The sequence below is a fragment of the Leuresthes tenuis genome, unplaced genomic scaffold (assembly GCF_036924035.1).
Source record: "Leuresthes tenuis unplaced genomic scaffold, fLeuTen1.0.hap1 SCAF_15, whole genome shotgun sequence".
NCBI classification, from domain to species: domain Eukaryota; kingdom Metazoa; phylum Chordata; class Actinopteri; order Atheriniformes; family Atherinopsidae; genus Leuresthes; species Leuresthes tenuis.
In genome coordinates this window covers 28,394,040-28,416,693 of record NW_027325369.1, presented here as the reverse complement: position 1 = coordinate 28,416,693, position 22,654 = coordinate 28,394,040, and the positions used below count along the sequence as shown (strand labels likewise).

Sequence of the window (22,654 nt, the reverse complement as noted above, 5' to 3'; positions counted from 1 at the left end):
TAACCACAAACGGCCCCCCGACACTGGTTCTCACAAGCCTGCTCCATTACTCATCACCTCGGCTCTAAAGAGAGTTCATTGCACTCTCTTCTCTGAGCACCTTTGTAAGCTACCCCCCCGGTTACCCTCCAAGCTCAAAGTAACCCTTTTCTCACAGTGATGGCCGTGTGGAGATGATTCAGTGAAATGGGACAGATGATAAAACCTCTTAAATCTATCAGAGGTTCATGTCCTCTGATAGGCAGGTTCGAACAAGCTCCTGTACATGGCATATGAAAAGAAGTGTTGATTTGACATTTAAAGGGGAATTATGGTACCCTTCCCCCACTCTGCTCGCCGCTGGTATGGACTGCAGAGATGCTGGAAAAAGTGAGATCAGAGATGAAACATTTCACAGGCCTGGTGGATTTCCATGTTTAAACCCATGGGGTGTTTATGTCTGCTCGGCAGCTGGGCTGGGCCTGGCTACAGCCAGCGTTTGGAAACCAGGCTTTGGTGAAGCGGTCCCACTGGTTTGGCTCTGGTCCGTCTCCCAGTGAACATGTCGCAGTTGAAACGACGATGCCACTGCAGGGGGGGTGTGTCGAGGACAGTGTGTACAACAAGATGATGTGATCGATTTAAGTCTTTGTAGTCGTAACGGGTTAATTATCTTCCAAATCACCTGTGGACATGCCTGTAATTTACTGCCAAGTCCTGGCGAAACCAACCACCTCCACCCATTTCATGCCGCACCCGGGAGGGGCAGAAACAGGTTTCTGTTAATCAGCAAACTACTTTCTTTCTTTCTTTTGTCAAATTATGCCTCGTCATGTGCAGCTTCTCCACGTGGAAGAGGTTCATTCATCCACCTGAAAACGTTCGACCAAACAGGCTTACCTTTTATTTCAACAGGCTCAGCAGTTGGATGATTTAATTATGTGGAAAAACCTTTAAAAATGTAAATAAAAAGTTTGCACTGTAGCCAATTATAAGTAATTTATCTTCAACTTTTTCCAAAACCTTGAACTTGTAACTTAGCACCAGGTAGTTTTTTGGTTTGAATGAATTTTAGCAAAAAATGATAGAATCCAGTGTTTCTGAGTGAAAATGAATGTTTTCTTTACATTTAAACATAGTTGTGTCCTTTCTGTCGTAATGAAACAAAGCTAAAATCTGCATTTTTACACAAATACAATTTCTTGCTGTAGAAATCCCTGAGGTTGATTGTTTTTTGATCAGTGAGCAGAATTAGACATACACTATTAAAAATGAAAAGTTTAAATTAAACGTCTCTTCAGTACTACAGACCTTCTAACCCAACCTGGACCTGTGATGCTTTCTGTTTCGTATTTTGGAGTCTCAGAAGTTGATTTGATGGTGTGGAATACTAGAAGACTGAAATACAAAATCAATTATTTGAAACAATTAAGTGAGCTGGTGTTTTCTGGGTGAACCCGATCTCATGACAAACCGTGACGTGATATCAGTCAACGGTGCTAAATGCTAAATGCTATTTGCCAGATTAATGAGCCTGTTACCTAGATATTCCACTAGGGGGCACACAAGGGAACTCAGAAATTCCAAGATTTGCAGGATGTAAAATAAGAGGCTAGTTTTTGAATGATGTTGACAGTTGCAGTATTTTGGATGCTATTCAAGACCCCTAAATCAAGGATGTTGGATATCCAGTCACACTATCTCTACAGCGCCTCCACTGGTCACTTCCGTTTACATTTTATGTACATAGCGTTGATTTCTGAGAACTAGCTGAAATGACGCTCCATAATGCAGGATGTGTGAGGTGGACGTCATAAACACGTGAACTAAAAAGCGAGTATATTCCTGGCCGTTGATGTCAAAATGCTACGTCTCAATACATGTTTCCCTGCTGAATATCTCTAAAGCTTTCAGCAAACATTTGTATGGAAACATTGCTTGGTTCTGTCCGCTGATCAATGATTTCTAATAAACTGAAAAAGCACTGGATTTATGAGCTGTACGCTGCACATTTATATTCATTTCTCTTTTTCACTTTAAATAACACTGCATTACATATATCTGTCATATTCACATATGCAATCAGATGTTCAAATAAAATGCAGATTACAGGTTTAAGCGACTGGTTAAACAGACATGCTGTTTGCCAAATAAGGCTTGCTGTCTTTACAGACTGAAAAGCACTCGCAGACTTACAAAACAGGACTTCATTGTTCCAGTCTAGCCTTCTGCTAACTTGACTGTATGAGCCACCGTCCAACCTTTCTCTGTCTTAATAACGACGTCTCCTTCACTGAGACTGACATGTGCCGCTACTGGATCAAGTGAATGAAGCTCAACAAGGTTGACAAGCGCTTCCCCCTTCAGCTCGCTGCCGCTGCCCTCGACACACTTTGATGAAGGTTAGATCTGGAGGCCTGTCAATCAAGTGACACAAGCGCTTGGTGTGGATGAGCTGTGATGCTCTTGCTGGTTGCCCTCGTCTGTCGCGTCTTGACCTCTGCTGCCTTCCCTCTGCCTCTTCCCTGCTGGTGCTCACACTGAAGTTGGGAATTATGATGGCAGTCACCTCTGTGAGAACTCACCAGATTAACAAAGTGTGCTCTGAACTTCTTGACTGTACAGTCGCTTTGTGCAGAGACACTTCAACAAGTCAATGTTGACTTATAGAAACTACTTGACTTGTAAATGATCAAAGGACTGTTACAAGAACTCTAAGAGCACATAACTGTCGTATTAGTTGGTCAAAATGATCTGTTTCATTGTCCACAGTGATTTCTATCACCAGGATCTCCATCATGTTTATTTATTCATGGTTTGTTTACCTTCTTTTAAGTTTTGACTTAAAAGATGGATGCAACCATCAGGGGCATTATATACAAAAAGGTAAGTACACCCGTTTTCACGCAGTTTGGGATGTAAAGTATAAAAATGATGGTCTGGAGCAGTCATGAATATGTGCAGACTGTCTTGTTAATTCTTATCTGGATTCAGTCCAAGCATCAAATTACAAAGCACTCTCTCTTCACAGAAGTCGGGTTACAGTGCTGTGTCTTTGTAAAATTCTAATTATGTAAAGAGATGCACAACTAGTTTGATAATTTGAGGTTCGAGTATAACATCGAAAAGGCACAGAACCCATCTACTATCAACATTTCCAGTTTAGTCACCTCAGTACCGAAATCAAATGCATTTTCATGCACAATATACACAAAACGTCAAACTAAGAAAGCCTCCCGTAAAAAGTCCCCCAGCAAACTGAACTTTCTCTGTTTGGGGTGACAGTGATGCTCAGATTAAACTCTCCAGGAAGGAAAATCCTCCCACTGGTGGGTGAAGACACACTGAATAAGTCAATTATCATGCGTAAATGATGCTGTGGATCGTGTGTAATTAAGGCGACAAGGTGTAGGCAGATGTGGCCTATAAAAGGATGTGTAAATATGATGGTGCCTTATCCAAAAAAACAATGGCTGCTCTTCTGCTGCTGATGGATGCAAATGTCAGTGTGGAGAGAGCGTGTGTTTGGAGATGACACTAATTTACTAAACTAAGAAGATGACTGGTTTATGAACTGGTTCAGACTATCGGGAGTAATTCTCGGGAACTCTGTGCTGAACTAGGCCAGTTTATGAAAAGCCACCAGCTCCAGTTTTCCTGCACCTCCCCTTTGTTATTGATGTAGAGGATAAACCACCATTATTTTGTCTCGTTCCTCTTCTTTGCAGTGGGATCTGTCATTATTGATTAGTGAATAGGAGGCATGAGGAAACTTCTGATGTACCATTTCAAATTGTTGAGAAGACAAAATGATTAGGGTTAGTCAAGGATAAGATGTTATTCTCTCACAGTGAACTCCTGATACTCGCTGCACAAGGTGGTCACAAGTTGTGTTCCCATCAGCCTTTTTTTATTGCCCATTTTTGAAGTTGAAAAGTCAGAATAGCTTGCTAGAAGTTTTTGCCTGTTTTTGAAAGTGCTGGTGAGCACAAACAAGGATGGAAACAGCGTGTGCAAAACAGTTCGGATGAAAAGTAGATTTATTTTTACTGATTAGGATCATATTATTCCTTGTCAGAAGATGAGTTTTAGAACATCACCACGAGGCGGTAATTCAATAAATGTTTTCTGAACATTATTCTTGGGTGTTGATGCCATATTTTCACTCAGTTATGTGTGTTAAGTTTTATTTCTGGATGGCATCCATCCCTTTGTTTATAAGAGCCATAGAATATGTCACCTGCTGATTATACTTCACTGACAAATTTATTCACTCCAAACCAGGTAATGGAAAAGTGCTTGATGCTCACTTTCTAATAAGTAAAAGTTCAAAAGTTCACAGAAAATGCTCCTGACAATTGAATGAAATCAAAGCAGCAGCCAAAAACTCCAGGGAAATGATCTTTTTCACAAGCATGATGGTGTGTGTTTGGAATAAAGATGAAAAGCTGAATAGTTCAAACAAGCAGAAATAGCTGCAAACAAAGGAGCACACAGAAACAGAAGTCCATCAACAGAAGATCCAGAGACAACAGGAGCGCCCACACACTTTCATTGATAAAAGATCTATGTAAAGTGAAGCATCAAAGACGGGCCGAAACCTCCAAAACTTATAGAACATGCAAATCTCTAAAAGAGTCTGCTGGACCCTCTGAAGCTTGCCGGCCTCCACAACTCGCCTCCTGTGATCCTGACTCCCATTCTAGGGTGACAGATGGAGCTGTGAGCAGTTAACTCCTGCAGCCTACACCTCTGACAATGAAAGGCACCCTGGGGGGAGTAGAGACCAACTGAGGGGCAGCGATGACTCACAGCGGCTTCCACGCCAGGGAGCTTCCGGTAATACTAAACCGAGGACGACTCTGTTCAAGTAATGAGCGAGGAAGACTAAGAGATCAAAAACACGTATAATTGGTCCGGTGTGCTTTGTGTATAACACTGATTGACATGACTATGAAGTGGTCACAGATCTGGGTTGCTAAACAGCAGCCTCACGTGCACTCCATTGAAACATGGTGATGTGGCAGTTTTTTCCTTGTGTCATGCTGACCTACAGTTCGCAGGGTCGAGGAATGCAAAGCTCAGGAGGTATTCCCTTTGCTCAGGCTTCCAGGAAGGAATCATGCAATCACTTCTTACATGTCTCCTCTCATTGGAAAAGAATGGGAATAATTTGCCTGTCCAGACCAACTGGGTCGCTGTAATGTCTGGTTTAGGCAGAAATGTCTACCTTTCGGACCTCCCAGAGCAGTAGAAACCGAGGCCACCCAAGTTCTGTTGGGGCTAAAAGGCACTGGATGTGTGTTTGTGTGTGTTTTCACTTAAGTTTCATCCAACTGTCCACACAAAACAGCCCAGGCTGTGATCTCAGTGAGGGAAGCCTGCTCTCAATTTAAGACAAAAAAGACACAAATGGATGAAGGCGGAGGGATGGGGAGACCCACAGTAGAGGATTTGTTTTCTTATTCATCCAGATTCATGGCCCTGACTCAGACCATAATTACTCCTGCTGTGTAAAGAGCGTTATTCAGACAGTTGCAGAAGGAGGTGATGATGAAATAGTTACTGTCAAAAGAAAGCTGAATGTTTATGCACTCACATTAGCACCTAATTAACCAGACTGCATCGATCAATCAGACGCATTCCATCTGTGATGAGTTGGAACAAAGTGGAATAATGGTAAAAGCTGGGTTTGTGTTTGTCATGCCACCTGCGAGCTAAATTAGTGAGAAATCGCAGGTGAGTTGGCGTGTTGATGTTCACAGATTTCAATTTACATCCTAATGCAATCACTGCAAGAGCATGCCACCTTTCAGAAACATTTCTGCTGGGAAGAAGACGACTGTTATCACACAAAAGTATCACAACCAAGAGGCCGGAGTTACCAGAACAAGCTCAGACGAAGTGCATGATAACAACCTGTTGTTTTTTTTATTCCCTCTCCAGTAAAAAGCAGAGAGAGCTTTACTGGAAGAGGGATTACGATGTCCAAAACAGTTAAAAACAACAGGATTTATGGGCCTATCAAAGAACAGAAGATCTGTGTCGGAGGGGGGACATGCAGCAGGCCCGACCACAACTTTGTGCTGACTGGTGCAAGCCCAAAGGGTGAGTCATGACAGGAGGAGTATAGGGGTAGAGGGTGAGTACTCCTGGGGCAGTTATGGGGGAAGAGTGAAGATGGTGAATGAGGGTAGTTATGTGTCTGGTTATCGAAGGACGGGAGGAGGTCACACACCAAACAAAAGTAAGCATTTTGTCTCTGCAAAGGGACCTGAGAAAACAAGAAGATGACGCTGTTTAGTTCGGCTACAACAAAAAACCCTTCCATCTCTCCTCTGTTTCACACACTCAAAATACTCTGCTTATTGCTTTATAGGGAGAGTACCAGTGTAAAACCATGTTAGATAAAAAGTTTTGCTGTCTAACTTTGAGAAAACACATTATGTTTGTAGCCTGCTGTAAAATATTCAGAAAATCTGCTTTTAAACAATCATACTCATATTTTTTTCCTCTACATATACAATTTAAAAATCAAAATGTCAGTCTTTTTTACTTCTTTTACCTACTGAGATTGCGGTAGGCCTGACCATTATCTCTAAAAAAATCACCCGCAAGCGTCGAACACCCCCAAAAGAAATCCATTTTTACTTCTTTTATATTTAAACTGCGAATTTTCTGCTCAAATTTGGAGGAGAAGGGTCTCGTCAATTGGTCATGAAAACTGTTTTGAATTTATTAATTTGTATGCTTGAGTCTGTGTTGTCCAGTTTCCTTCCCTCCCCACTACATCCCGATAAAGGCAGTAATGATAGCAACCAGTCAGTGCGGTTACATGAGTGCCATCGGATCGGAGTAATGGCTAAATTACAATAAAACTGAGTTATTAAATTCATGTAGACTCCTTAATCTGACAAAAAATCGGATTGGATCGGGTTGCTCGCGATCGGATGAAGACCCTGAGATAACTCGATCCAAACGTACACTAAACGTAGACAGCAGAAGCGCATGCTTGAGATTTTTTCCCGGGATCATCACCCGGAAGTTGAAGGAGACGATATTACTGTTGTTGTCGCCGCCATCAGAAAGAAAGAAACAACGCGATGGAGAATGCATCGTTGTGCATCGCGTTTGTGCCACAACCAGCTCATCATGAATGTAGAGGGATTTAGTTTGATCTTGCTCTTCGTTCACCATCTTTCTCGAAAACCTGAGTTTGTTGTTGTTGGTGGTGAAGACGTCAACCGGAAGTGGCTCTATTAGCGATAGTTTAAATGGGTACAGCGCTACCTATCGTACCAGGGTATGACAGGCTTTATGCCAGTGATTCGATTCATTCACCGCTATGTATCCAAGGATAATTACCCTTGCTCAGATAAGGAGCATAACCCAACTATAGCTATAATCGAGTTAATCTCATCATGTAAATCCCACTGACTGACGCATCAGGTTCTTCTTTCTCCATGAAATATTCAATCGTGGCTGCTCCTATTTGTCCTGCATAACAGCAGATATTCAGCGTTTGCATGACTCTAGAAAATTAATAAATGATTGAATTAGTAAGACCACATCTGAAATTGTATGAAATCTGAGCTCACAAAGCAAAACTAACACAACCAGATAATGTGGTTGGGGGTAGAACATGCAGCCTCATCTGAACAAAAATCCCCATTCATGCAACCTTAAGACAACATCTGTGCAGTGAATTCAGCTGTACATGCATCTACGATGCACGAACGACGAATAACTCGATTCTTCTCCTGTGCATGTAAACTGAGACAATGACAGTGGTCCAGTTAAACAACCAGTTGAACTCTTAGCTTGACTTAAATGCAAATAGAGTGTGTCATCTCTGATCGGAGCTCACCAAACAGGGGAATTTAGTGAGAGGATCTGTAGATTTCAGTTTTGAAAGTTGAACATCCCTTAAAGGACATTAAAATAACAATTTAAAATGTGTTTCACAGACAAAACAAAAGCTAATGGATATTCAAATGACATGAACTCTGAAAGTAGTTCAGTTTTAGGATTTTTAGAAACAGTCAATCAAGTTATGGATCTTAGCTGGCAGTAGCTGCATTGATACCCATCCAAATTTCTTAAGAAATTCAATCTGCTGTATGTTCTCTCTCATACTCTCTGTTGTGGGTTGGATATTCAAAAATCACATGCGTATGATGGCATCACTCCAGCTCTTAGAAATGATTGCACAATAAAAGTTTCTAAGGAAAGCTTTATGCACATGAGCCATTCCACAAACAATTAAACATGTCCCAGTTTGATTGAAGTAAAGACCTGATCAACACTACTGTGCGATGACGTGCTTGGCTGGTATAACACAGACCCACAAAACCCTCTGTGGCAGGAAATACAAACATCAAGCCCAGGCTTAAGTGACGAAAACAAGCCACAGAGGCCGTTGTGAAATGACTCAATGCACTTTTAGCCCTGTTTTAAAGATTAGAATCGTTTAGGGGAAGCAGGCGGGGGTCACAACATCCACACTGATCTCTACCAGAGTAGCAGGACTCCACTCGTCTATGATGAATGGGTAGGAAAAAAAAAGTGTGAATCTGACTATTTCCTCTGTGAATTCCTCAGCAACATATCTCAGCAACAGGTGGGCACAATTATAATTTTCCATTAAATGTTTGGTTCCTTTTTACTAATGTGGAAAGTTTTGTAACAATTTTGTCAGCATACAAATTTCACTGAGATCATGAATACCTTTGGAAACATTCAAATGAGTTCAACTTTAAAAAAATCTGTTCGCAGAATAGAGTAATATTACATAAATCAAAGACAATGAAAGTCTCTTCTTAAGCCCTCCAAAATTTTATATATTTGTCTCATAATAGATGCACAACCTCAAATCTGATAAACAAATATTTCATTCAAAGCAGAACAAGCGTGAAATTTTACTATTTCATTAAAAATATTAGCTTATCTTAGCTTAATGGCAGCAACACGTCTCAAAAAAGTTGAGACAGGTCCATGTTTCCCACTGTGTACCATCCCCTCTTCTTTTTACAACATCTGTAAACATCTGGAACTGAGGAGACCAGCTGTTGGACCTTTAGGAGAGGAATGTTGTCCCATTCTTGTCTGATTGAAGATTCTAGCTGATCAGCAGTCCTTTTTTTATATTTTATATTTTGATGTTTCATGATGTGGTTTAATTATGTTTTCAGGTCTGGACTGCAGGTAGGTAAAATTTCTCACTTTCAACAATGAATAAAATATTGGTTTCTGAAATTTGCCAATCACTGTTCTGTGGTTTAGCTGAACAAAATCAAATTAATAAAAAATGCTTTGATTTTATGTCTCTAGTTTGTGGCGTTTCAAGTTTACTTTACCAAATAAGATATTTAGTTTTGGAATTTAGCCCTTTAAGTTATTTTCTTAACCAGGGTGGAGATGTGTGATGACCATCTCTTATTTAATCAGTTCTTGATTAATTGTTTTTAAATGGTGATTAAATAGGTGAGATAGAAGTAAGAAAATGTTTTGTTAAAGCACAAATTCATGTTATAGAATAGACTTAAATTTCCACATGTTGGAATATTGTAATACGCAAAAGAAAACCAGCATATTCTCAAAACTGAGAAACCATAAGAATGAAGTGGATCATCAAAATATATATTGATATATTGATTTTCTTAGATGAAAATGATCTCCTGAATGAATAACATTTAACTTTAATATATATATATATATATATATATATATATATATCCTGAGTGCTGAAAACATCACATCGAGCTCAGATATATATGACAGCCTGAAATATTAAATGACTGACATATGAAGACGTAAAGAGTGTTTGTGTTATTCTTACCGTCGTATCCACCGCTGTGACCATGGTAGCTGGAATGTGTGTTGAGGTTGACTCCTGTGCCTTAAGCACCACACAGCCTTGGGGTCCCAAAGTGATTATGACCACGCCGCAGCCTCGCCTCAGCAGCTCCTGAGCAGCGCGATGGGCTTCATCCACATTATTCACAGGGCAGCCAGTGAGCAGCTCTGCCTGTACGCAGGACACATAAATAAATCAGTGTTTTCAAGTCAGGGAGCCACTTTAATCAGAGGTTAGGAATTACAGTTAAAGACAGAGAAAAACCCAAACTGGTGTGGGATAAATAAAAACTGCATAATGGAAAGTCCCCAAGGCAAAAACCAGAGTACCACGTCCTGCATGTAACTCAAAGCTGCATCTTCTGCCTTTTTATTAAAAAAATGCTTTGTTGCTTTAATGAACACAGTTAAATACATCACAACCATTTATGCCCACAGATCTCTAATTTGTAGTCTATTCTTTCCTTTCTGTAGCTAACTGTTTTGTGTTAACAGTTCTGGTATGAGTCAGCTCTTAATTACACACTGACAGCGGTCAGACAGACTCATAAAGCACACTCAGTCTGGGGGCTCTGCAGGATCCGTCAGTGGTCTGCAGGCCACACATTCTCAAAGAGAAGATCCTCTGACTTCATCTGGCTGCAGCATGACTAAACTGTGACAAAGCAGGGCTCAACAGCTGATGTTTGAGAGTCTTCAAACATCAGTTCTCCTCCGAGTCATGGGAACCCTGACGAAGATTAGCCACAGTATTGTTGTCTGCACAGCAGGAGCCTCACTGTTACTGTTCTTTACTGTGGCTGAGTTTTTACAGCGCGCTGTGTTTTCAGTCAGCCAAACTCTCACTGTTAACCTGATACAGTCCTATTTTTAACACGGAGATGCTGCCCGTTCAAAACACGGCATGACTGTGCTGAGCAATGGTCTTGAGCAATAGTTCTCCAGGCTTTCCGATGAAGTTTTACATTGGATCCCCCCCCATTTTCAGTCCATTCCTTGCACCTGATCATTTAACACTGAGCTATGAATCATTCAAGAGATAAACCACAGAGATAAACTTCTTCAGAGATGAACCACAAATAACACATTTTATAACAAGCAATTAAAAAATATTGGAAGCAAACATGTGTTTAGTTGTAAATATCATTACTGTCCATTCTGCTCCCATTTGGCCTGTGATAGCTGTAATGATTTAATATTATGATATAATACATATAATTAAAAAAAATAAAAAAAGACATTCTGAAGACATTTCAAATCTCTAATTCAATGTTAACAAAAGCACATCCGGCACACACTGTGTTCAAAATCTATAAATAAAAATATGACACAAAAGAGAAAAAAAATCAAATCGACTCCTGATCTCTGCTTTGATCAGTTTTTATCACGACTGTAACAAAACCATGGCGTTCTTTCTATTTTCACAAAGCAACAATGATTCACATTCTGAGCAAACATGCAGTTTACAGAATAGGTGTGAGGTTTTATACAATTTGCTTAAAAAAAATGCACATTAGAAATTGTTTAATTTACATCCATCCATCCGCTGCGGTTTATTTTTGTCTGTTGTGTCTCCACACTTAAATATAACCGCGCACACACAGGCAGATACAGTTCGACACACACACCTACACATTTATAACTAATAAAGTACCCTGTTATCTCCATTGTGCATGAAGATTTGGTTTGACTCTACGTTTATGGCTCAAAATCAAAGCTTTAAAGAAATATTAACAATAGATAAATATAACTACATTTACTCAACTGGCCTTTATTTGGAAAATATATCTATTTCTTTTTATGTTTTCCTGACTCTTATTTCTAATAAATGTGATTTCAAACATTCTTTAAAGAGGAGCAACAATTAAAAACAAGATTGGATCCAGATAAAAATGGTTCATTCCAGCTCCTAAAAAGAAAATATTACAGTTTATCAACAAAATCTTTGAGCAGTTGAGTTAAAAAGTGAATTAGAGATTTATCTTGGTGCTGACTGTCCTCACATTTTTTACAGGATTAAAATAACTTCACCATAGTACTTACACTAAGTACCAACAGCATTTAACGCATCTATGAAATAAAACATCTTGCTGCCTTATCACACTCTTATTAAAGCGTGTGATCTGTGCTTGGCAGATCCATTTTGGCGCCGGTGTTCTCCAGGTGGACTTTAAAGATGTTTCCCTTCATTGTGAGGCACTTTAGCATCGTATGTGGGCTGAGGATCAAAGAGCGCCTGCACTTTGTTATCCTTAAAGCTCCCCTTCACCCCTCCCACCCCGCACGTTGAGAGACCACACACACAAACATTCACCTGTGCAGAATGTGTGCCAGCTAGCATAGCATCGCACGGGAGGGTCAAGATGCAGCTGACATGAGCTGTCAAAAAAAAACAACCTTTCCTGTGATCTGTGAAATGGAACAATGACCTGGGAAAGTTAAAAAAATAAAGCGTGGCGCGTATCAGTGCTTTTAGAGCCCGCAGCCACCCCGCTGCAGTCAGATGCCAAAAGAGAAAAAGAGCCGTATTGTTAGTCATCAGCTTCACACCAGGGCAGGGAATCAATCTACCTCCTTCTGTGTGCACGAGTATGAGTAGAATTACCACTTTCGTGCTATATGAGAGTGTGTGAGTGTGTGCTTATCACACATCTATAAGAGCACCAATGTCTTTTCAACATATGCAGTATAAAATTACTAACAATGTGGGTGTATTTCAAATAAAGGCCATGTTTATGCATAAACAAGTGCTTGTTACAGTTTTTCTTATAATTATATATTTATTTCCTTCTCTGCTTTACACAGATCTGATATTCAAGACTTTATCAAGAAGTAAATTCATGTTAAATAAATAGTTCTGTCAAAAAGTCCTGAGCCACCCTTCATTTCTTAATATACTGTCAGGAAATGGGTGTAGAAACTTATTGAAACAAGTACAAACATAAATGGAAATACAAGCTATAAGGCCAAAACAGAGTTTGTACAGTTATAATGAGCTTGAAAGTCAATATCTGGTCTGAGCTCCTTTATTCTCCAACACAGTCTGAACCCTCTTAGACAAGCTTTCTGTCATTTCTTTCAGTAGTCTTCAGGAACAGTTCTCCAGGCTTCTTGAAGGACATCCCAAAGCTCTTCTTTGGATGTTGGCTGCCTTTTGTTCCATTCTCTGTCAGATGATCCCACACTGCTTCAATAATGTTTCATCATGATTCATCCCTCCATAAGACCTGTTGCCACTGATTTTCAGTCCACTTCTTGTGTCATTTGGCATAGCTCAGCCTTTTCTCCCTGTTTCCCTTCCTTAAGAATGGCTTGTTGACACTCATATGTTTTAACCTGGAAAAAAATCATGTGTCATTGAGACAGGCTGCTGGTAACAAACTGCCGAAAAATTCTATTTAAAATTGTTACGTGTCGAGAAAACACTGGTTCATCCCTTGAGTTAGGTGCTTGAATGATTCATAGGTCAGTGTTACGTGGTTTAACAAGGACTGGACTGAAAATGTGTAAAAAACTATTGCTCAAGAGCACTTCAAAAGATTACAAGAAAGTCTGACTGCTTGGAAACTAAATACAAATACATGATGGATGGCTGAAGACCTTTGCACGCTGCCGGGAAGAAACATATGAGTACACTGCAGCCCTGACATTTCCCAGACATGTTATGGAGGGGCTGTATGTCAGAATCCAGCATTTTCTCTGAAGATTATTCAACCGTCCCTGCTAATAGCCCCGGAACATGGCCGAGCCATGTGTGAATGTGCCGAAAAGAGTTGCAGCTTTCTGTTCTTCTCTGCTGACCTGCATGTTGCTTTACCTGTGGTGGAAACATTAAAGTAAATGTGGAGTTATTATCAACTCAGAAACAGTCATCAGGGAGCCCCATCCATCTCCTCGACCTCCTGTGTGTACAAAGAGTCGGCACTCTATTTCTGGTTGTCTCACATGGAGAATCTCACGCTGTGAAGTGCACATGTGAATGAGCAACTGCAGAGGAAATCCACACTTCATTTTCCACACATTTTCCAGATATTCTCTGGTGTTCACGTGTGAAAAAGGTTTAAGCAAGTGCTGGCTGGTAGCGACAGAAAAAATGCTGACTTCATTTTAAAAAACACAGATTTTCTGTGAAAATAGAAACATAACGCAGATAAACATAATCTCACCTGTGGTGTAGGCATCTTCACTGCTTACAATAGAAGTGATGGTAAGTATATGTTATGTGCTGTGTAACACTGCATGGTCGAAGCTCTGTTGGTACAGTTTTTTAACTTTAAAATGGTTTAAAAAAGGTCAAAATTTCAAAACAAAACAGAACAACTTAAACTTTTTCTTGAATAAATTTAAACTTTAAACTTATCAGTTAAAATGAGTCGATTTGATAAATCTGGTCTTGTTTTTAATAGTATAGCCCTGACAATAAAATATTTGTCTACTTTTGTAAGACTGTTGTTGATTTTTGTGCAAGATTACCTCCCCCTCTAGTGACATTCTTCACACCATTAAATGCAAAAAGGACCTTGTCTTTAAACACACATCAGACGCTGTAAGTTCAGCAGATATTTAGTTTATTCTTTGAATTTCACGTCAACTTGAGTAAAGTGTCAGCAGAGTACTAATTCCTGTCGCTGGGTGGTATATTCTGTGCACTTTCAACCCCTGCATACGGCACAATAAATACCATGACAGCGCTTCCATGACCTGACACCCGTGAAAAAGCAGAGAAGACATGTAGCGCTTTCGTGAACTCTCCCTTTCATGTTCCCACACCTGGCGACGCCACCTCGGCATCCTGCATCACCACATCAAATAAAGACTCCCTTGCAAACTCTCATCCACTTTATCCCTGAGGGGGTGACTGACTCAGCCAAAGAGCACATCTGCCATGTTATGTTGTTTTTACTATTATTCCCATCTATCCCTGCCCCCTGCCACTCATCCGTCATCACCTGACAGTCAACACACTGGGTGCCTTGACACGGTTTTTACTGTAAAAGGGAGGAGACATACTTGTTGCCTTCTTCACAGCAGAGAGTTCACATGGATGGATGAGGGCTGCACTGATGTGCCGACAGGGTTCATGACCCAGGACTGTGAAGGTGTGGGAGCTCATAACATCTCAAACATCAAATCATTTCCTTCTAATGTTGCTGAGTGGACATTAACTTTGCACTATTGGCTTTTCAAAGCCCAATAACACAAGTGGAATGAATGTAGTGTTTTAGCTGCTAAGCATTTTACAGCCCATAGTTGTAAGCAAGCACCACATTCAAGTCCAAGGCACAGATCACAAACTGACTGTTTGTGAGGTTACAGGTTATTAAACAAATCTTGTTCAAACTACTTTATTTTGTGCAGAAAATGTTCTTAAATCTAATTTAATCTTCTGAGATTATGAAGCTGCAAGTCCAGTTTGAGAAGTTTCTGAATCATTCGGAAAGTTGCAAAGGCTCCAGGCAGAAAGTGCAGCACACATAAAAGCTCTTTTGCCTGTTTCTGAAATTCTTATGAAAAAATAGAAATAAGAAAAAAAGCAAGATGGTTGCAGAGAATACACCACTGCACACTTCCAGCTGGCCATAAGATATAATTAGCAGGGACTACTTTTAGCCTGCTGTATCTTCTCAAATAGAGGATGAGGTCTTACTCGAGTGCTTCAAAATAAAATCTGGGGCTCTGCACAAAAACATTACGTGTCTGTTCGAATGCAAGTCAGCTGGTTTCCCATTATTTCCAAAAGGAATCCCCATATCTCAAACTGACGTGTGAAACTCGGCTCCAGAAATTACGCTGAGTAAGAAACCACAATGTGTGTCAGAAATTTGGATAAATGAAGTAGCAAACAGGTTAAAACTAGTAGCAAACTACGTCTCGAATACACTCTAGTCAAAACTTTATATCTGTATTTAGCCAACACAGATATCGAAATGATGGCAGGCTAACACAAATCAAAATGATTTTGACATTTTCTTTCAAAACTGACTATACAATGCAAAACCTGTAATGTAAAAAATCGTTATTTTAATGTAACCACTAAGGTCACAAACTCACTGATTCGCCCGTAATGTACTTGTGGAAATATACCTTTATTGTTTGTCTGTTCTATACCTCCAACCCTTCTGTTTAAAGTCGGATTACACTGCTTTCATTGCTATTTTAAAAGCGTTCATGAGCAATTTAAATGAATTGCTTTCTTTTTTTGATCCTTGGCTGTTTGCTTTTGCTATGTAAAGCACTTATGTTACACTTGTGTTCGAACCATGCCATTTAAATAAAGTTGAGTTGAACTGAGTTAATCAGCCATTGATGCTACACAGAGCTATCTGTAAAACATCACCTTTTTCACCTTTCATACCTCTGCCTGTTTTATTCCACGTGTGCTTTTCTTCAATTTTGTTTGAAATGCTCTATTTTCTGCTCTGAAAACCGCATGCACTTTCTTCAACCTTTGTTGAACTCTCTACTACTCTTGTTTTCTCAAGTGTGGAAGTCTGAGAAACACAAAGTTATTGTATGAGGACAGATTTATACTGCTGTGATGAATACTGGGAACTCTTAAGTGTGTGAGTGTGTTTGTGTGAATCATCACCTCAGACTCATTACAGCAGAACACATCAGACACTCTGTAGAAATTGTAATCCAAGTCAGGCACGGCTGGTGCTGGGTTGAATATTGTCTTGACTGCAACAAGAAACAACAGCGTCAAACATCACAAGCTGCAGATAACAGGATACCATGCAGTCATTAACAGGGCCTGAAAAATGTAATTGTTCCCACTGGTGCACCGAGTTACAGCTGTCAGCTTCTCTCTGAAAGGACGCAAATCTGAACAATGTCCCTCAGTGACACATTTTACAATTCTTTGAAGAATATTTTTTTCATTTCTGAGCCACACTGCAAAGATCTGGCGACACCTAAATTGTACTTCAAATGAGAACAAAGGTTAGCAGGCTATCACTGGGGGTTTGCTCTGGCAAGCAAAGCTCAAGTGGATAAGCTACTATAAAAAAAGACACCTTTTAAACAATGAAATCAGCATTCTCAGAGAAAAGAAAAATGATGAAAAGATCTCACATCCTGCTGCATTTTGCAGTTCCAGGTTTGCATGAGGAGTGAGGGTTCAACACAAGGTGTACATATAACCATATATATGTGTGTCAGTGTGTGGGTGTGATGAGTTGTGACCCTCTCTGTGCATTAAGGAGCGCGAGAGTGAGAGTGTGTGTCAGAAGTAATCCTCTGTATGTGTTGCAAATCACTGTCTGATGCATATTCATGAGCAGCAAGCATTAATGCATCTAATACCGTGATTTCTGTGTATGTGTGAGGATAAGCCCAGCTTGACGAGGCGATTAATTCTGATATCTCTGTGTACAAAATAAAGCCTTGTGAGAGTGTGAGCGTCTGAGGGAAATGTACATATCAGTGCTGGTGACATCAAAGTCTGTTGTGCTGAAGTGTGTTGCTGTGTGTGTGTGTGTGTCTTTGCGTGGGCACATAAGAGAGCAGCTGCGTGGGTTTGCGCAGGGCTTTGACCACCTGGCGCTTTGAGGTGGATGTTGGCCTGCTCGCGAGTAAAAGTGGAAATAATGTCTGTTTTTCAGCACACACGCAGAACTTGTGCTGTATTTATGTATTCCCATGAGTGAAGGACATGGGGCAGGGAAGTGACACCAGGCTCTTTCCGACTCTCTTGTTGTTGACTGAATTGTACCACAGTTTCCATTACTTCATTTTCCAAGACAAGTGTGAGATCTCTGAAATGTGTCAGCCTCTCATAGCCAGCTGTCTTTCAGAAGATGCTTTTCTTATAAGAATTAAAGATCCATTACATGCTCTGTTTAGTTTGCCAAATTTGATAATAAAATATGTGTCTAGATTCACCACTGAACTACATTAGATTCTTATATTCATACAATCTACTGTTCAACCTACTCTGTTTTTTCTAAAACGAGTTTGCAGCGAAAGAGCTTGTGCAGTGAATTTAAACATTACAGGAGTATTTGGGGTATTTGTTCTCCGTAACCATCCATAAATCAACCAAATATCTTGAACTGAGTTCAGCAGTCTGAGCAGAGATCCCCAGACCTCCTCTTCACCAACCACCAGTTTCAGCAAATCCAACAGGGTTCCGAGGCGATACACGATGCGTTTCAAAGTCAAGGAGGGATTATTAATGATGTGCCTCTAAGATGTCATGTCATTAAATCTTCTGGAAGAACTTTTACAATGTTATATATCCTTTGAATGACTTGTGAGATGAAATTCAAAGGTTGCTCCTGTGTATCTTCAGTGTTACCAAAGCACTCATGACCCTTTGCCCACGTCCAACTAAGCAGATAGAAGTTAGATCAACGCTGGACCAATATACATTTGAATTAAAGTTTATCTTCCCCGTTTCTTGCTGTCAGCATGAGGTAGCAACATAATGTGTTCTATTAAATGTAAAAAAAAAAGTATAAAATGCCTCAATAAATGGATGTTAGCCAGCTTACAGCTACTGGTTACTTAAAAGCCATGTCAATTTTTCAGCTGTTGAGACTGCGGTGGTCACGTATGCACCACTATTGACTTGAACATGTTTTCTTTAGGGTGAATTAAAGGTAACCTCAAACACTTCTTCAACATCAGTTCTTCTATTGGACTTTTATGCAGTTCAGCATGATGCGGTACTTAGATGAAAGGTAAAAGAACGTAACTGGCACTGCCAGTGCTGAGATTCAAATATAATATTTTCTAAATACTAGTTTTTGATGCCAAACTCATTCCTCTTCAGCGTGGAGGACTCCAGTCTTATAAATTCATGGAGAAATGTCTCTGCTCGCTTTCAAACAAGAAGTCCTCACATTGATACGTCCTCATCGATCATTTGTTCATACACTTTAGTAACACCAACATGGTGCATCCTGTTATCTAAACTGTCCTAATAGTTGAGTTTACTCAATAACATTAATTGGTTAGGGATAGAAAACTGTCACGTTTAGGGCTGAAATCTATACTTAAACTCATCATGGCAGCACTTTTGTCTCTTCCTAGTTGTGATTGCATAAAATACATTCTTCCAACTCCCCCAACATCACTTTAATGGGGGTCAGATTTATAGAAGTTGAGATTATGCAGAGTCCTTCATATGGTCTGATGTCACAGAAACCCCACAGATATCCACAGATAACACCTGTACCAAGTCTGGAGCACTTGCCCTTCTGTTTTTCACAGCTATTATGTGGCATTATCTGAGGAAGGTGGCCACTGCAGCTCTGATTATCAGCATGGTTCCTTCAATACCTCCTGATTATTGCAGAGATTTAGTTAATCATCAATTTTCCTGGATCGTGTTCCAGCTTTGTGATAATCCACTGTTCCTCTGGCAATTCTTTTCCATGTCGAACCATGACACTGGCACATTTCGAAAGAATTCATAGATAAAATACTGAGTTACTTCTACTCTCCATGGGTCAAACTGACATTTTTATGCAATTATGTTGCTACAGACAAATTCAGTTTTACTTTAATTATTGCTGTTTTTCTAACTTGTGGCCTTTTAAGTATTTGTTTTTGATGGTTTCTAAGAGAAAATACTTGAAATATTAGAATTGCGCAATAACAATCACATCATTATTTGTAGACATGGACAGACCAGCTGATGTCAAATACACAGGTCAGTTGCTCATTACATTTACATTACATTTATATGTAATGAGCAAGTTTAAATTTACATTACATTTATATGTAATGAGCAAGTTTACATTTATATTACATTTATATGTAATGAGCAAGTTTACATTTATATTACATTTATATGTAATGAGCAAGTTTACATTTATATTACATTTATATGTAATGAGCAAGTAGAAGACAGCTGAGGATGGAATCTCACCAATATTCCCACAGGAGCAGCTTGAGTGAAATCCCTGTATACACTAATACATGAAGGAATCTGCCTCACTGATGATTCGAGCTGCTACTCTGCGCGTCATTCAAACCGTCGTGTCTGCCTCAGGTTGCTTTGTTTTGCTCTCCAGGTGTTGGTGAAAACACACAAACCAGCACTGACACATACACTCACAGCTGCTGGGACAGATGTGGCAATTCTGGGATGTGTGTATACTGAGTCACGTCTGGCTGCAGAGCACGTGTGTGTTTGTGTGTCATGACTCTGAGCTTTTATGCCCGGAGGTTCAAAGTCTGGTCGCACATGAGCTGGAGGTGCACAAAAATACAGCTGTTTGCTGATGTGGTTGGTTTTGGAGGAAAGGTGGATGGAAAACACAGTCAGAGTGAAAACATTAAGACACACTTACATGCATATACACACACACACAAAAGAAATGAGTCATCAATGAGTATGTGAAAGGGCTTTAAGGGGCTCTAATTGCATCTGGTGAGAAATATAATAGCAGCTTCTTGCTTAGACAAGGAAGAGGAGGAGGAAGAGGGGGTAAAAGCGGAAAGGGATAGAAAGAGTGAAACTGCACATCTCCTGCCATTTCCCCAGTTTTCACAGCTATTTCAGTTCCATTAACTTCTCAATATTAAATGTTAGATTGCAATAGATAATGCATACAAAAGTTTTTCCCACACATAACTGCATACATGAAGGGTAAACTTTTCTGCATAAGTTATCAAGGCTTTCTAGGATCTGGCATCCACAGTATGTGTTGCTCGATGGTGACATTTGCGTAATTTGAGTGTCGCTTCACCCCCGCGTCATTAAATCTCCACCGACAAATCCATTAACACCCATTCCCTCAAGAGAGCTCCATTTACGCAATGCTCTGGTGTGGCAACGTGGAGGTGGCATCTTTGCCAAACGTCCCTGCTCGCCTTGCATCTCTTCTGGTGCCTCATGCCGAGCTGAATGCCGTGGTACGGTTGACATGGTGAGGAGGGGGGCTCGAAGAAGGAGGGAGGCGCTCAGAGAGGCCATCTGGGTATCCCATCTGCAACACGGTTATGGCTGCGACTCCATCGTTCTGGCAGCCTGCAGCGGGCGATTATGGACGACAGGCCCTGATGACAGAGGCGAGAGGCTCCCCAGACGTCTCGAATGACGTGAAGGGCTGCTAATAATAGGATGATTAGCTCAGTAACTTGGTTATGAAACTAAGCTGGAGGCAGAGATGGGACCAAGGGAGGGTTGTGGTCCAAAATGAGCCCCTCTTGGTGAAGGAATGCATGAATCCTTGTTTTTGGAAAATACTTGTGAGAATCTGACTTTTGTCCACTTCTTAAGCCTCGCTTGATTAGGTCATACGAGTCAGTGGCATGTGGGAGCTTAACAAAACCACATTTAAAGTAATACTATGTAAATCCTGCTGTGTGGCAATTACCCGATACGCTTAGGTCAGTTGGTTTGAAATCCTCATATTGATAAGAGTATCCTTGAGATGTAGATTTTTTTTTTTTTGCTTTATCTGCCCTGTAGATGGATAGATATATAGATGGACGTAGTCAGTGGCTGTCAAAAGTAAAGCCAGGGTGCATGTGTCTGATTCCACAATGTCTCAGACTCCCACAGAAGGTATGCACCTATGTCACTGATCTATCTAAACACGTTTGCGTTTGAATTGAAGCCTCCTTATTGGCAATACATACAGCATTGGTTCCGGTACTAGAGGTAGGATTGGGAGTATTATTATCTTAAATCAAAGAGTGTTGGTCTTGACTGAGATCTTTGCGTTCTGCCAAAGAATCTGTGGACCACAGGCCAAAACATCTGTCCAGAAATCAGACGGTTCCAAATGTTTATACGTGTCTTTTTTCTGGAGCATCAAATTTCACAGACGTCTGGATTCCTGTTTGTATTTCAAAGAGGGATTTATGAGCAACAGTGCAGTAAGGTGGTGAAACACCAAAATCAACATCCTGGTCATATACAGAGAGCTTTGCACTAACATCTTTAATTCTATTCAAATTTTTACAATGAAACCTGTGAGCACAGATGAAATTATAGCGTAGAATCCACCCATGTTGCATCTGAGCAGAGTAAAAAAAGATTTATGGGCACATTTATTACCGCGTTACTGTGGTCTCTAATAAGATTTTTCTAGTTATCCTCTCAACTTATAACAATGGGAAAACATTAGATTTAAATGCCCATCAAAACTTACATATTTTGATGGGCAGTATAACATATTTGGAGCATACTCTAAACATCAAGTCACTTTCTGTATAAGTTTCCTTTTCAGAATAGACCTGTTTTTGTGTTTTGTGTTGTCTCGTCTAGCTAACATCTAACGCCTCATCCACAACACGGACCAATATCAGCGAAAATGTTGATGCAGCTACACAGACTGTAAATGGGAGATTCTAAATAGCTTATCGTGTCTTTGGTTTGTCATAATATTGTACAATAATCATTTTTACTCAGAAACTGAATATACCGGATGCGGATGAGCGTTAACTGTTCACTGCAAATCTATGTTTCCGAGCCAGGATCCCAGATGTCTTTGTAAAAGGCAGAAATTAATTTAATTTAGTAAAAAGAAAAATTCTAAATAATTTCTGAATCTGTAGGTACAGTTGATTGTACGACAGCTTTTCACCATATTTCTGGGAGTTTTCTGTGGTTTCCAGCCAGCCAAACAGTCTGTGACCATTGAGCCAGCTAAAAGTGGGCGTAACCAGAGTACAGTCACATGTCTGATAACATAATGTGCATTCCCTTTTAGACTCATATTTAGAGTCCGGCAATAAACTCAATAGTTTCAACGGATTTTGGGCATTCTCCCATCTTCTTCAGTTTAATGTTTGCGACAGAAAAAAACGCTCCAGGTGTGAGACTGACTTACCTTCATGTTTGTCCCGTAGAGTCCTGCTA

The 22,654-nt window shown here is 40.1% G+C and overlaps 1 protein-coding gene across 2 annotated transcripts in view; it reads right to left on the bottom strand.

Annotated features, from left to right (window-relative positions):
- rbks (ribokinase) overlaps window positions 1–22,654 on the bottom strand; it is a 41,122-nt gene that overhangs the window by 1,201 nt on the left and 17,267 nt on the right. For both annotated transcript variants that reach the window (XM_072365965.1, XM_072365967.1), the window contains 2 exons: window positions 16,424–16,515; window positions 9,818–10,006 (listed from right to left, as the gene is read on the bottom strand). In XM_072365965.1, the coding sequence (XP_072222066.1) occupies window positions 9,818–10,006; window positions 16,424–16,515 (281 nt within the window). The remainder of the gene's footprint in view (window positions 1–9,817; window positions 10,007–16,423; window positions 16,516–22,654) is intronic.